The 14164-nt window shown below is 50.5% G+C and overlaps 1 protein-coding gene across 1 annotated transcript; it reads left to right on the top strand.

Moving 5' to 3' along the window:
* The first annotated feature begins 3699 nt into the window (after positions 1 to 3699).
* Positions 3700 to 13582, top strand: Hipk4 (homeodomain interacting protein kinase 4). Its single transcript, XM_032894111.1, has 4 exons — positions 3700 to 4385; positions 10462 to 10818; positions 11401 to 12249; positions 13101 to 13582. Exons 1-4 carry the CDS (start codon positions 3921 to 3923, stop codon positions 13278 to 13280), a joined length of 1851 nt encoding a protein of 616 aa, XP_032750002.1. The 5' UTR covers positions 3700 to 3920; the 3' UTR covers positions 13281 to 13582.
* Positions 13583 to 14164: the final 582 nt, after the last annotated feature.

The raw sequence follows: 14164 nt of genomic DNA, 5'->3' as shown, positions 1-14164 counted from the left end.
TTGCTCAGCTTGAACTTAAAATCTTGCAGCCTTGGAAGCTGGAGAGATGGCTCAGAGGTTAAGAGCACTGACTGCTCTTCCAGAGGTCCTGAGTTCAATTCCCAGCAACCACATGGTGGCTCACAACCATCCGTGATGGCATCTGGTGCTCACTTCTAGCCTGCAGACAGAAAGCTGTATACATAATAAATAAAATAAATTTAAAGAAATTTAGCAGCCTCGGCCTCTCAATGCTGGCAAGCATCTGCCACGCCCGCCCTTCATAGTTCCCAGAAGCCTTTGTGAAGGACCTTTAGAGAGAGCCCAGCAGAGCACAGCAGGGGACAGCAGGGACCCTCTGTGGAGAGTCGGTTGTCCTCTGCAGGTGAGCTCTTGTCCGTCTTCCCTTTCCATAAGCAACACTTCATTTTACTTCTGGGAATTGTGCTTCAGGGCTTTCAAGTACGCTGGGTCCTACCCCAGAACTACACTAAAAACAGTTTTAATTTATTATTTTATGGGTATGGGTGTTTGGTCTGTGCATTGTATGTATGTATGCCTCGTGCCTGCGGAAGCCTGAAATTCCAGATGCTTGTGAGCCACCATGTGGGTGCAAGGATGCACCCAGGTCCTCTGGAAGAGCAGCCAGTGCTCCTAATTACTGCGCCATCTCCCTGTCCCCTTGGCTCGTTCGTTTTTCTTTTTCTTTTTTCTTTTTTTGAAACAGTCTCATATAACCCAGACAGATTTCAAACTCTGTAGCCATGGATGACCTCAGTGTTTTATCCTCACGCCTGCCTCTAGCTCCCAAGAACGGGATTGGAGGAATGTGCCCACACGCGTGGTTTACATAGTGCTGGGATCTCAGCTTACGATCCCAGCCAGGCAAGACAAGTTCTCCACCAACCGAACTACACCCGACTCCATAAGCTTTAATTGCAAGTTTCACTAAGTTCCCGGAGCTGGCTTTGATCTCACTCTGTACCGTTGCTTTCAATCCTCCTGCCTCAGCCTTCTGAGACTAGCTAGGATTACAGATTCATGCCACTAAGGCCACCAGGCCGGGTTTCATGCTCCCTTTCCCGGCTTTCTGGTTTGACTGCCCTGTGCACTGAGGGCTCCACCCCAAGAGGCTCCTCCTGGTTCTTTCTTTGGAATCAAGGTTTCAGAGCCTCAGCTTCAAATACTTGGCTGCCTTTAGGACCAGGCCCAGGCTCCAGAGCAGCCAACGCCGCTGAGCCTCAGCTCCAGGTCAGCCCAAGTGTCACACACACACACACACACACACACACACACACACACACACACACACACACACGAACACACGCACACGCTCTCGCGCTCATGCGATTGCAAGCTTCCATTACAGAAAAGGAAAGCCAGGGGCTCTCGCCCACTCCAGCCCCTGCTCCTCACTCAAGTCACTGGTCCTTCGTCTCCACCACACTTGCCAGGCGTTCTCCTCACCTGTGGGGGACTCCCCCACAGCATTTGGACTTCCCACACCAGCTCTTTTGTTGTTGTTGTTGCTCACTGCCAGCAAGCTTTCCTCAGCTCCCCCGAGTGTGTTCCTTTCCCTTCTGACTTCAATTCAAAATGTCAACCTTTATCACCACCACCACCACCATCATCATCATCATCATTTTATTTTAATTTTTATTATTTGGTTTTTCAAGAGAGGGCTTTTCAGCCCTGGATGCCCTGGAACTCTCACTGAGATCCGCCTGCATCTGCCTCCCGAGCTCTGGGATTTAGGGCGTGCACCACCACTGCCTGGCAAGCTGCTTCATCATCTATGGTTTCCATACCTAGTCTCAGAGCTCCCAGGCACCCCTCCATTTCCCTGGGGGGAGCCAGCCATTGCGGAAGCTTCTGGTGATGACGTCATACACCAAATACTGGAGATGTGTGTATGGCAGTTCCTATCCTGTCTCTGAGGGTCTCTGCCTCCCAAGTGACTGACTTAAGCATAAGGGCTCTAAAAAACCTAAGATTTATTTATTTATTTATTTATTTTTTTTTTTTTTTTTTTTTTTTTTTTTTTTTTTTTTTTTGGAGCTGGGGATCGAACCCAGGGCCTTGCGCATGCCTAGGCAAGCGCCACCACTGAGCTAAATCCCCAACCCCAAGATTTATTTATTTTATACGAGCATGCTGTAGCTGTCTTCAGACACACCAGAAGAGGGCATCGATCCTGTTACAGATGGTTGCGAGCCACCACGTGGTGGCTGGGGAATTGAACTTGGGACCTCTGGAAGAACAGTTAACCGCTGAGCCATCTCTCCAGCCCTAAAGAAACCTTTGGTTCCCTGCTGGGCAGTGGTTGTGCTCACCTTGAATCCCAGCCGTCAGGAGGTAGAGGCAGGCAGAGCTCTCTGAGTTTGAGGCCAGCCAGGTCTACAGAGGTCCAAGACAGCCAACACTACACAGAGAAACCCCGTCTCCAAAAAAGACAAATGAGAACACTTGTTGCTCTTACAGAGGACCTGGTTTGGATTTCCAGCACCCACCTTGAAGCTCACAACCATCTGTAACTCTAGTCACAGGGGATATGATGTCCTCTTCTGACCTTTGAGGGCATCAGGCGTGCACTTGGTGCATATACATACATACATACATACATACATACATACATACATACATACATACACACATACATACAGGTGAACACTATACACACAAAAGAATACAGTAAATCTAAAACAGAAAGGAAAAGTTGGTTTTTTTTGTTTTTGTTTTTTTTATGGCCTGGGGGTGGGGCAGTGAGGGTGATGTAAAGTGAATAAATAAAATTAAATAATTTAAAACATTTTAATAAAAAAAATGGCCAGGTGTGATTGGTGTATCCAGTACTTGGGAGGCAGAGGCAGGTGGATCTCTGTGTGTTCCAGGCCAGCCAGGGCTGTACAGTAAGACCCTGACTTCAAACCAAACCAAACCAAACCACGTCTTGAATAGAAAATGTATAGAAGAGAAAAACCAAGTCAGGGAGAAATGGAGAGGTTTTTGCCTTTGTTTAACATCAATTTCCCGAACCCGATCTCAGTGTCTCTTCGCACCTAATGTCCCTTGTCCGTGTCACCTCCTCAGGGACTGCCCTACACACCTTGTCATAGAAACCTAACCTTTTTGGTATCTCAGCCTGCTCCTGCCTCATCGAGGGTCTTACCCATCAGTGCCTGAACCCTTCACTAGCCTCATCTGCCTGGGTCCTGCCTTAGCCTCCTTGAGAGGTCTGGGGCCTCCTTTCTTGCCTTCTCCAGTTTGCTTTTCTGCATGCTGATCAAGTGGTCATTCCCTTGCTTAAAGCTCCTTCATGGCTCCCCCCAGTGTCCTGTTGAAACTTTTTAGCCTGCATTCAGTGCCTCTTACAACCTGGACCTTACTCTCTCTACACATCCTCTCCATGTTATACACACACACACACACACACACACACACACACACACACACACACACACACAGAGTCTCAAACTTCCTTCATTCCCACATGTCCCATTTCTGAACTCCCAAGGTCAACGACTAAAAAAGTCTCTCTGAGTCCACCCTGTCAGCTCCTACAGGATTCCGTCAGCGGGTGGGGGAGGGGTCCCAGCCTGGCACCCCACCCCCTCCATTCCAGCCCGGGACTCAGGTCTCTAACAACAGAATCAAAGCCACTCAGCAACGCTGGAAGCCATTCAGGGGGGCCTGAGCCCCCTCATCCCAAGCCAAGAGGGCTTTGGGGGAGGGGTGCAGCCCCTGGTAGACTCACCGTGTGGCCAAGGGGGTCAAGGGGCGTCAGAGAGACAGGGGCTGAACTCATAGAGAGAGACAGAAGTGTGGTTATCTTTCCCCCACTAGGAGGACTAGCTAGGGGCGATCATCAGGTTGGGAGGTCTAGGCAACCAAGCCAGTCGTTCAGGAGTAAAGGCAGAGTAGTGACTGGCAGCCAGGGCACCATGGCCACCATCCAGTCAGAGACTGACTGTTACGACATCATTGAAGTCCTGGGCAAGGGCACTTTTGGAGAGGTGGCCAAGGGCTGGCGTCGGAGTACAGGAGAAATGGTGGCCATCAAGATCTTGAAGAACGACGCGTACCGAAGCCGTATCATCAAGAACGAGTTGAAGCTGCTGCGCTGTGTACGAGGCCTGGACCCCGACGAGGCCCACGTCATCCGCTTCCTTGAGTTCTTCCATGATGCCCTCAAGTTCTACCTGGTCTTTGAGCTATTGGAGCAAAACCTCTTTGAGTTCCAGAAAGAGAACAACTTCGCACCCCTCCCTGCCAGGCACATCCGAACTGTCACACTGCAGGTCCTAAGAGCGCTGGCCCGGCTCAAGGAGTTGGCCATCATCCATGCTGACCTCAAGCCAGAAAACATTATGTTGGTAGATCAGACCCGCTGCCCCTTCAGGGTAAAGGTGAGTGAGGCTGCCTGGGAACGGCTTTGCTTAGTCCTGGGATGCTCTGCTAACACGCGGGTCTCCCCAGTCAGTTCCTGAACCCCAAGCTGCCCCTCCTTGGTGCTGTCTAGCCATCTTCTATATCCCATCCCAGTTCTTTGTTTTGTTTTGTTTTTGAGACAGTGCTGATGTGGCTCAGACTAGCCTTGAACCCACTGTGTAGCTAAGGATGACTTGAACTCATGACCTACCTGCCCTCCCTGTCTCTGCTACCTAAGTGCTAGCCACCCAAGTCACCACAGCCAGCTCACACTGTCATGTTTTGTTTTTTGAAGACAGGCTCTCATGGCATCCAGGCAGGTCTGGAGTTTGAGTGGGTTCTCCCTCCCTAGTATCAGGATTTCAGGGATTCGCCACCATGCCTGGCTTCTCCATCTCGTCTCTGAGGTCCTTTCTGTTGAGGACTGGGGGTCTTCTGTGCTTCCTCTCTGGGCCCTGGAGCCTCCCCAATCCTGTTCCATTCAGTTTACCTCTTCTGCCTCAGGTCTGGGCCTCGTGGGACTGGCATTGTAGTGGAGGAGACAGGAGCAGGGTAAGGAGTACAGTGTGTTGTGGATGTGAGGACAGAGAGAACAGGAGAGAGGATGTGGGGAACTGCTCAGACACAGGAAGTGGTGGACAGGGAGGGAAGTCTTGAGGGGAAGAGAGGCCATGGAAGAAGGGAAGAGTTTCCAGGTAGAAGGAACAGCCAGTACAACGGCTCTGAGGTAGGAGCATGTTTAAGTATTCTAGCAACACACAAGGGAGTCCTGTGGAGTAGAAGCAGAATGATGGGGGCGCCAAGAGGGAGAAAATGATGTCAGGGAGGTAGGGTGGGGTTGTACAAATCCTCATAGGCACAGTCAAGAGTGGTTTTACTTTGGAAAAAAAATACATACACACATACATATATAATATACATATATATACACACAGATATATGTATATATGTTATATATGTATATATGTGTGTGCATACACACACGCACACATACACACACACACACATATATATGGATGGTATATATTGTATATACACATGGTTTCACAATGTATCCTTGGCTTGCCTTAAATTTGCTATGGAGACCAGGCAGGCTTCAGGCAGGCTTTAAACTCATGGAAGATCCTTAAGCTTATAGACGAATTCAGAGGAGAAGGACGTGCTCGGACGTAGGTTCTCATTTTTGGGGGAAGTAGGACCAAGGAGGTAGATGGAATGATCCAAGTGGGAGTCCCAGGTAAAAGATGTATCTGGAATGTTTTGGATTCTGGGCAGATTTTAGAGCTAGAGACAACAGAATTGGTCGATGGGTATCGTAGTGTGAGGGAGAGAGGCTGGGGAGATGTTCAAACAGTAAAGTCCCCACTGAACAAGCATGAGGACCTCAGTGCAGACCCCTAGCTGCCCCATAAAAAGACGGCTGTGGCAGCACATCTGTAATAGCAGTGGAGGCAGAGAGTGATACAAGAAGACATCCGATGCACACGTGATGACACATGTGTGCACATGCATATGCACATGTACACACACACGTTTAGACAAATAAGGGCTAGCAAGATGGCTCGGCCAGTAAAGGTGCTTTCTGCCAAGCCTAAGAACTTGAGTTCAGTAGACAGAACCCACATGGTGGGAGCACAGAACTGACTCCCTGACCCCCAGAAGCTATCCTCTGACCTCTACACATATACCACTGTGTTTGCAAATCCCCCCTCACTAAATTAAAGTTTAAAAAGGAAATTAAATTGGAGGGCAGGAGAAGGGCTGGAGAGGTTGCTCAGTGGTTAAGAGCATTGACTGCTCTTCCAGAGGTCCTGAGTTCAATTCCCAGCAACCACATGGTGGCTCACAACCATCTGTAATGGGATCTGATGCCCTCTTCTGATGTGTCTGAAGACAGCTGTAGTGTACTTATATATAATATAAGTATAATATATAATGGGTTTTTTTTTTAAAAAAAAAAGGAAATTAAATTAATTAAAGTTTAAATTAAGTTTAAAAAGGAAGAAGTATGAGGGAGAGCTGGGCATAGTGGCAGACACCTATAATTCCAGTACTGCACAGGTGGAGATGGATGGATTAAAAACTCAAGGTCATCCTTGGCTGTGAAACAGGTTCAAGTCTAGCCTGCGCTTTCTTTATTTTTTTTTTTCCAGAGCTGAGGACCGAACCCAGGGCCTTGTGCTTGCTAGGCAAGCGCTCTACCACTGAGCTAAATCCCCAATCCTAGCCTGCACTTTCAAGGTCTGTCTGTACTACTTGAGACCCTGTCCAAAAAAAAGTGAGGGCTGGAGAAATGGCTCAGTGGTTAAGAGCACTGACTGCTCTTCCAGAGGTCCTGAGTTCAAATCCCAGCAACTTCATGGTGGCTCACAACCATCTGTAATGGTGTGCCCTCTTCTGGTGTCTGAAGACAGCTCACTGTATTCATATAGATAAAATAAATAAATCATTTTTTAAAAAGTGTGAGAGAGGAAGAGAGAACACAACTTAAACCAGAGCTTGCTGATCTAAACAAATGCAAGCTAGGTTGTTTGACCCTCTGTTCCTGACCCCGGGTGGGCACCTAAGCTGTCCCCTCTCCCCCCTAGATCCCACTTCTTTGCCTGCTTGTCTGTCAGCAAGACACTGGTGATGACTAAGCTGGCAGCATCACCCAAGGGCAGGGCTGGACCAAAGCTGCCTGTACTGTGCCTCTCCCAGCACCCCACTGCTAGAGTCACAGAGACAGGCAGAGATGGGCAGGACAGTGAGCCCAGAGGAAGAGATCTCTGTAGTCCTAACGGGGCTCACACAGCACCTGGGGGTCCCTTGCACCCCTCCAGTTCTTTCAGAATGAAGGGACCTCACAAACGCTGGGTCTACGCTCAGTGTCACTGAAGCCCTAGCGGGTGCTGAGTCCAGACTAATAACCATTTCACGATTGCCCTGTGTGCATGGAGGTGGGTGGGGGGCTAAATGCAAGGCAGAGGAGAGGGGAGCTGTGAGTCACAGGGATTCACAGTGAGACTGGCAGAGCGCCACCTGCTGGCAAGGGGGAAGACAGGCTCCTGCCCATGGCCCATGGATTACCAAGAATCTGTAACAGGGCGAAGGCCTTTCAGGGCCTTCAGTGTCTGATGGTGATCATCCTCGATGACTTGGCTCTCAGGGTGGTAACCTTACAGTCCATGACACAGAAACAAAGACAGAGACACTGGGAGGTGAGAGATTAGCTGAAGAGGCAGTTAGAGAGAGAACAAGACAGAGAGAGAGAGAGAGAGAGAGAGAGAGAGAGAGAGAGAGAGAGAGCCACCAGTGGTGGTGGCACATGCTTTAATCCCAGCACTTGGGAGATTGAGGCAGAGGCAGGTGGATCTCTGAGTTCTAGGCCAATCAGGTCTACAGAGTGAGTTTAAGGACAGCCAGCACTACACAGAGAAACCCTGTCTTGAAAAAAAACATATATGTGTGTGTGTGTGTGTGTGTGTGTGTGTGTGTGTGTGTGTGTGTGTGTGTGTGTAGGGGAGACAGAGCCTGGTGATACGTGCCTATAATCCCAGATGCTCAGGGATACCCGCTTCTAAGGCAGGACTATCATGAATTTGAGGCCTGCCTCAAAAACCTAAGGCCAGAGTCCTCAGCCTAAAAGTAAAGGCCCAGAGTGGTGGTACTCACCTGTGACCTCAGTACTGGATACGTGGAGTCTGCAGGGGGGGAGTTCATAGTCACCTGAGACTACACAATGAGTATGAAGCTAGTCTGGGATACATGAAACCCTATCTCAAAAGACCAAACCATGCCAGGCGAGATGGCACACACCTTTAATCCCAGCACTCAGGAGACAGGCAGGTATCTGTGAGTCAAGGCTAGCCTGGTCTATAGAGTGATTTGTAGGATAGCCAGGGCTGTCTCAAAACAAAAGAAAACAAAGCAAAACCAAACACCTAAACAACACCTAACTAAATAAGTTTAAAAGGCCCAGAGCTGGCTGGAAAGGGGCTCGGTGGTTAACTGCCCAAATGCTCTTGCAGAAGACCCATGTTGGTTTCCCAGCATCCATACTAGACAGTCCACAACTACCTGTAATTTCAGCTCCAGGGGCATCTGATTAATTTGGTCTCCGAGGATTCCAACACTCATGTGCACGAATTCTTGAGGGCACAAAAACACACAAAAAATAAAAATAAACCTAAACGATTCTTACCAAAAAAAAAAAAAAAAAGTTGGGAGCCTAGCTCAGTAGTAGAATGTTTACCTCATATACGTGAGGCCTAAAGTTCAATCTCCAGGACCATGGAAGACAGACACACAAATCAAAGGAGGAAAATACTGACTGGTCTAAAACACTTACTCAGTCCTGAGTTCAAATCCTGGCATCCACATGGTGGCTCACAACCATCTGTAATGGGATCTAATGCCCTTTTCTGGTGTATCTGAAGACAGCGACAGTGTGTGTGTGTGTGTGTGTGTGTGTGTGTGTGTGTGTGTGTGTGTGTGTGTGTGTTATATTAAATAAATAAATCTTTAAAAGGCCCACTCATTTATCATCCATTCTTTCCTGAACCCTACAATGTGCCAAGCACTAGATCCAGGCCTCTAAGAAACAAAACCTTGAGTGAAATACAAAGTTCTTATCATGAGACTGGAATTCTATTTTTTTTCATTTATTTTATTTTATTTCTTTTCTTTTCTTTTTTTGGAGCTGGGGACCGAACCCAGGATCTTCTGCTTGCTAGGCAAGCACTCTACCACTGAGCTAAATCCCCAACCCCCATTTATTTTATTTTTTATGAGTGAGTGCCTGTGTATGGATGTATGGTGTTCTAAAAGGCCAGAGGGCTTTGGCTCTCCTGGAGCTAGAGTTACAGACAGGTGCGAGCTGCCATGCGGGTGCTGGGAACCAAACCTGGATCCTCTGCAAGAGCAGCCAGTGCTCTCTCTTAACCACTGAGCCATCTCTCAGGTCCAGTTGGTTAAGTGTTTGCTGAACACAAGCAGAAGATCCTAAATTCAGATCCCCAGCAACCCCATAATAGCTGGGCTTGTCTTTATAATCCCAGGACCAAGGGCTTGTAAGGGTAGACAGAGGATCCCGAGGGCTCAGTCGCCCAGCCATCTGGCCAATGATGAACCCGAGTTTCAGGTTCCTGGAGAGATCCTGCCCAAAAAGTACGGTTACAGTGGAAGAGGAAGATAGAGGGCCTTTGCCCCATACATGCACACATGGGTGATGACACCCACATATGCATATAAGCCCTCCCCCAACACACACAACCCCCCTAAATGAAATATAGACTACGTGGGCTGGAGAGATGGCTCAGAGGTTAAGAGCACGGACTGCTCTTCCAGAGGTCCTGAATTCAATTCCCAGCAACCACATGGTGGCTCACAATCATCTGTAGTGGGATCTGATGCCCTCTTCTGGTGTGTCTGAAGACAGCTACAGTGTACTTGTATATGATAAATAAATCTTAAAAAAAAAAAAAAAAAAGAAAATAGACTATGTGAAATGAAGTTAAAATCATAGCTGGGGGGTTGGGGATTTAGCTCAGTGGTAGAGCACTTGCCTAGCAAGCGCAAGGCCCTGGGTTCGGTCCCCAGCTCCGAAAAAAAAAAAAAAAAGAAAAAAATCATAGCTGGGAGCTGGGTGTGGTGATGCACTGTTATAACCCCAGCCCTTGGAGAAAGGAGAACAGGAGTTCAAGGGTATCCTTGGCTACATAACCAGGTTGAAGCCAGCCTGGGCTACATGAGACCCTATCTCAAAACTAACCAACAAACAGAGGATAGAGGATATGGGAGAATTCCTGCTTACTGTGTACGATGCACTGCAGGCAGGGGGAGGGTCCCAACTCTTATAGCCACAAATCCAAGCCCAGAGAATCAGACATAGAGACACCTAACCCAGAAGCAATAGCTAGAGGACAGGGACGGGCTCATTCCTAAGAAAGGAAGTGTGGACGGTTCAGAGCTAGGCAGACACGGAGAAACACAGGGATGAGTCTCAGGAGGGGCCTATTTTATCCACTCTGCCAGCCCACCTCTCCTGTGTTGCATGCCCTCTGCCCTCCACAGGTGATCGACTTTGGCTCGGCCAGCATATTCAGTGAGGTGCGCTATGTGAAGGAGCCTTACATCCAGTCCCGCTTCTACAGGGCCCCAGAGATCCTCTTGGGGTTGCCATTCTGCGAGAAGGTGGACGTGTGGTCTCTGGGCTGTGTCATGGCTGAGTTACACCTGGGCTGGCCTCTCTACCCAGGCAACAATGAGTATGACCAGGTGCGCTACATCTGTGAGACCCAGGGCTTACCCAAGCCCCATCTGCTGCATGCGGCCCGCAAGGCTCACCACTTCTTCAAGCGTAACCCCCACCCCGATGCCACCAACCCCTGGCAGCTCAAGTCCTCTGCTGACTACCTAGCTGAGACCAAGGTATGAGGGGAGCATGCAGAGTGAAGACAGTTCGTGCAGGGGGAAGGGGGGGGAATACTCTATAGGAACAATATAGGTTTAGACCCTGTGGAGAACCAGAAACTTAAGAGTTGGTTGTCAGACTGGGGTAGGCCCACAAATCTGGTGGGACAGCCAAACTGAAGGTTACGGCCATGTCTCTCTGGCTGGACTGAAGGTCTAGGTGAAGTATGGAGCAGGAGTTAGGTCACACATACTCCCTGTAGCAGCAGGAGAGCTAAGGATTAATTAGAAATCAAGAACAATTAGAAATCTGGTACAAAGGGTTGGGGATTTGGCTCAGTGGTAGAGCGCTTGCCTAGCAAGCAGAAGGCCCTGGGTTCGGTCCCCAGCTCCAAAAAAAAAAAAAAAAAAAAAGAAAAGAAAAGAAAGAAAGAAAGAAATCTGGTACAAGAGGAAAGACTGGAGAGTTGAAGCAGCAAGAGAGCTTCCAGTCAGATCATGCGCAGAAGCCAGGGCGATACTATTTGGCTCCCACAACAGGTGATTTTGGGAGCCCTGAGTCCAGATAAATGTTCGGCTTTGTCTCCCACACCCCACCAGGTACGCCCACTGGAGCGCCGCAAGTACATGCTCAAATCCTTGGACCAGATTGAGACGGTGAATGGTGGCGGCGCTGTGAATCGGTTGAGTTTTCCAGACCGGGAGGCACTGGCGGAACACGCGGACCTCAAGAGCATGGTGGAGCTGATCAAACGCATGCTGACATGGGAGTCTCACGAGCGCATCAGTCCCAGCGCGGCCCTGCGCCACCCCTTCGTGTCCATGCAGCAGCTGCGTAGTGCCCACGAGGCCACCCGCTACTACCAGCTGTCCCTCCGAGGCTGTAGGCTGTCCCTGCAGGTGGACGGCAAGCCACCCCCACCTGTCATAGCCAACGCAGAGGACGGGCCTCCCTACTACCGCCTGGCTGAGGAAGAGGAGACTGCAGGCCTGGGTGGTGTGACCGGCAGTGGGTCCTTCTTCAGGGAGGACAAGGCTCCCGGAATGCAGAGAGCCATCGACCAGCTCGATGACCTGAGTCTGCAGGAGGCCCGCCGGGGGCTGTGGAGCGACACGCGGGCCGACATGGTCTCTGACATGCTGGCTCCACTCAAAGTAGCCACTACCAGCCATCGAGTCCCCGACTCGGGCCCGGAGCCTATCCTGGCCTTCTACGGCAGCCGCTTGACTGGCCGCCATAAGGCCCGCAAGGCCCCAGCAGGCTCCAAATCCGACTCCAACTTCAGTAACCTCATCCGACTGAGCCAGGCCTCACCTGAGGATGCTGGGTCCTGTAGGGGCAGTGGTTGGGAAGAAGGAGAAGGCCACACGACTTCCACAGAGCCGTCTGCCATCCCACAACGGGAAGGAGATGGACCCAGCATCAAAGACAGGCCCATGGATGCTGAGGTAAGTGGGTGCACAGACTGGCACCCAGAATTTAGTCAATGGTGGCGCACAGGTGACAGGGCCATGCTTCCTACAGATAGAGCATTTGTCATTTCAACGCAGGCCTAAGATTCAGTAGACACTGACCTCCTGCACGAGGTGACAAGGCTCTGCTCATACCGATTCCCTCAGGACTGGACAAGGCTAAGGATGGGACAGAAAACAGACACCTAGTGACAGGCTTGTTAAGGAATGGGTGAGGTGCTGGGTGGTATGGTACACTGTAATCCCAGGAAGCTGAAACAGGAGGCTCATCTCAAGATCAAGTCTAGTTGGGGCCATAACAAGACCCTATCTCAAAAAGCAAACAGTAAGTTTCCCTCCCCTCCAAAAATGCTACAGACTTAGCTCTGCAGTGGAGTCCTTGCCCAGTGAGAGACTGGGGACTCTCCTTCAGTGGCACACAGCATACCAATGTGAGGGACTGGGGATATAATTTTGTGGTAGAGCCCCTGCTAGAGTCCCTTGGTAAGGCCTGGGAGTTGTGGCTCAATGGTAGAGCCCCTGCCTAGAATCCCCAGTGGGGGCTGGGGGCGTGGCTCAGTGGTAGAGCCCCTGCCTAGAATCCCCAGTGGGGGCTGGGGGCGTGGCTCAGTGGTAGAGACCCTGCTTAGAATCCCCCAGGGAGGGGCTGGGGGCGTGGTCCAGAGGCAGAGGATTTGCCTGGTCTGCCCAGGCTTCCATCTCCAATACCTTATTGCAACCCATGGAGTGAGGGCCTTCATGCCTGCTCACCCCTCCCAGTAGACAGGTACACACCTCAGCAGGTACCCATAACTCTTGCTGATGCTCTTTTCTCTTCCTCTCCACAGAGGTCAGGCCCTGAGCTCTTTGATCCCAGCGGCTGTCCTGGAGAGTGGCTAAATGAACCAGAATGGACCCTAGAGGGCATCCGGGGGTCTCGAGCTCAAGGGCTTCCAGCTCGCCATCCCCACCCACACGGGCCGCCCAGGACCACCAGCTTTCTGCAGCATGTTGGAGGGCACCACTGATGGGGACTCACCCTAACGTTTCTTGGGCTGGGCTGGCGTCCCCCCTTTTGATCTGAAATGGCACCTTAGAGCCATCCTCTGAACCTACAGATTATTCTTACAGAAAAATAGAAATCCAGAATGTTCCTATTTCCCTGCCCCTGGCACATGTCTGTATCCCACCCTAAATGTTGGAGGTCGTCAGGGTCTGGCCCGAGTCCCTGAGGCCAGTGAGTCGGGAAGAGGCTGCACCCCATTGGCCATGCGTGTGCCCGGGCCTGCCTGCCTCTGTGTATTTCAATAAATAACTGTTCCAAACCCTGCTCCTGCCTGTTACCACTGGGGTAACCTGCACCACCCTACTGGGTCAAGCTGGCACCCAGGGCCCACCTCTCCCACTCTGTGGGAGAAAAGCCAGAGGCCCAGCCACTGTAAGGGAAAAACTGTGCTGTTGCCTGTAACCTGTTCCTTATATACACTAAATTAAACTGGTATGGTGGCGTGGGTTTGTAATTCCAAGCACTCAGGAGACTGAGGCAGGAGAATTACAAGGTTAAGACCAGTCTGGGCTTATGATGAGACCTTGTCTCAAAACAGGGGGTTGGGAGGAGGCAGGGGGGTGAGGCAAGGGCCTGGCTCCTTGGGAATCTACCCTCAGGACGCTCTCTTTGTTGGATGTGTGTCCATTTGAGTTTGCTAAGCGCCACTGGCTTAGACCTCTATGTCTGTGACGGGCCGGGCATGCTTGGTCGCTCACGCTCCAGACATGCTACATGTAAACGCACTGGTGGGAATAAATTCAGACCTCGCACGTGCTGTGTTGTTCACATATGCACATGCTCTGGTGTTCAGATATGTTAGTCCACCTGCCACCTGCCCCTCCCCCATCCCCACCCCCAACAGCA

Source organism: Rattus rattus, chromosome 2, assembly GCF_011064425.1.
Source record: "Rattus rattus isolate New Zealand chromosome 2, Rrattus_CSIRO_v1, whole genome shotgun sequence".
Classification (NCBI taxonomy): Eukaryota; Metazoa; Chordata; class Mammalia; order Rodentia; family Muridae; genus Rattus; species Rattus rattus.
The sequence above is the reverse complement of the archived record's forward strand: the minus strand, read 5'-3'. Positions and strand labels throughout refer to the sequence as shown.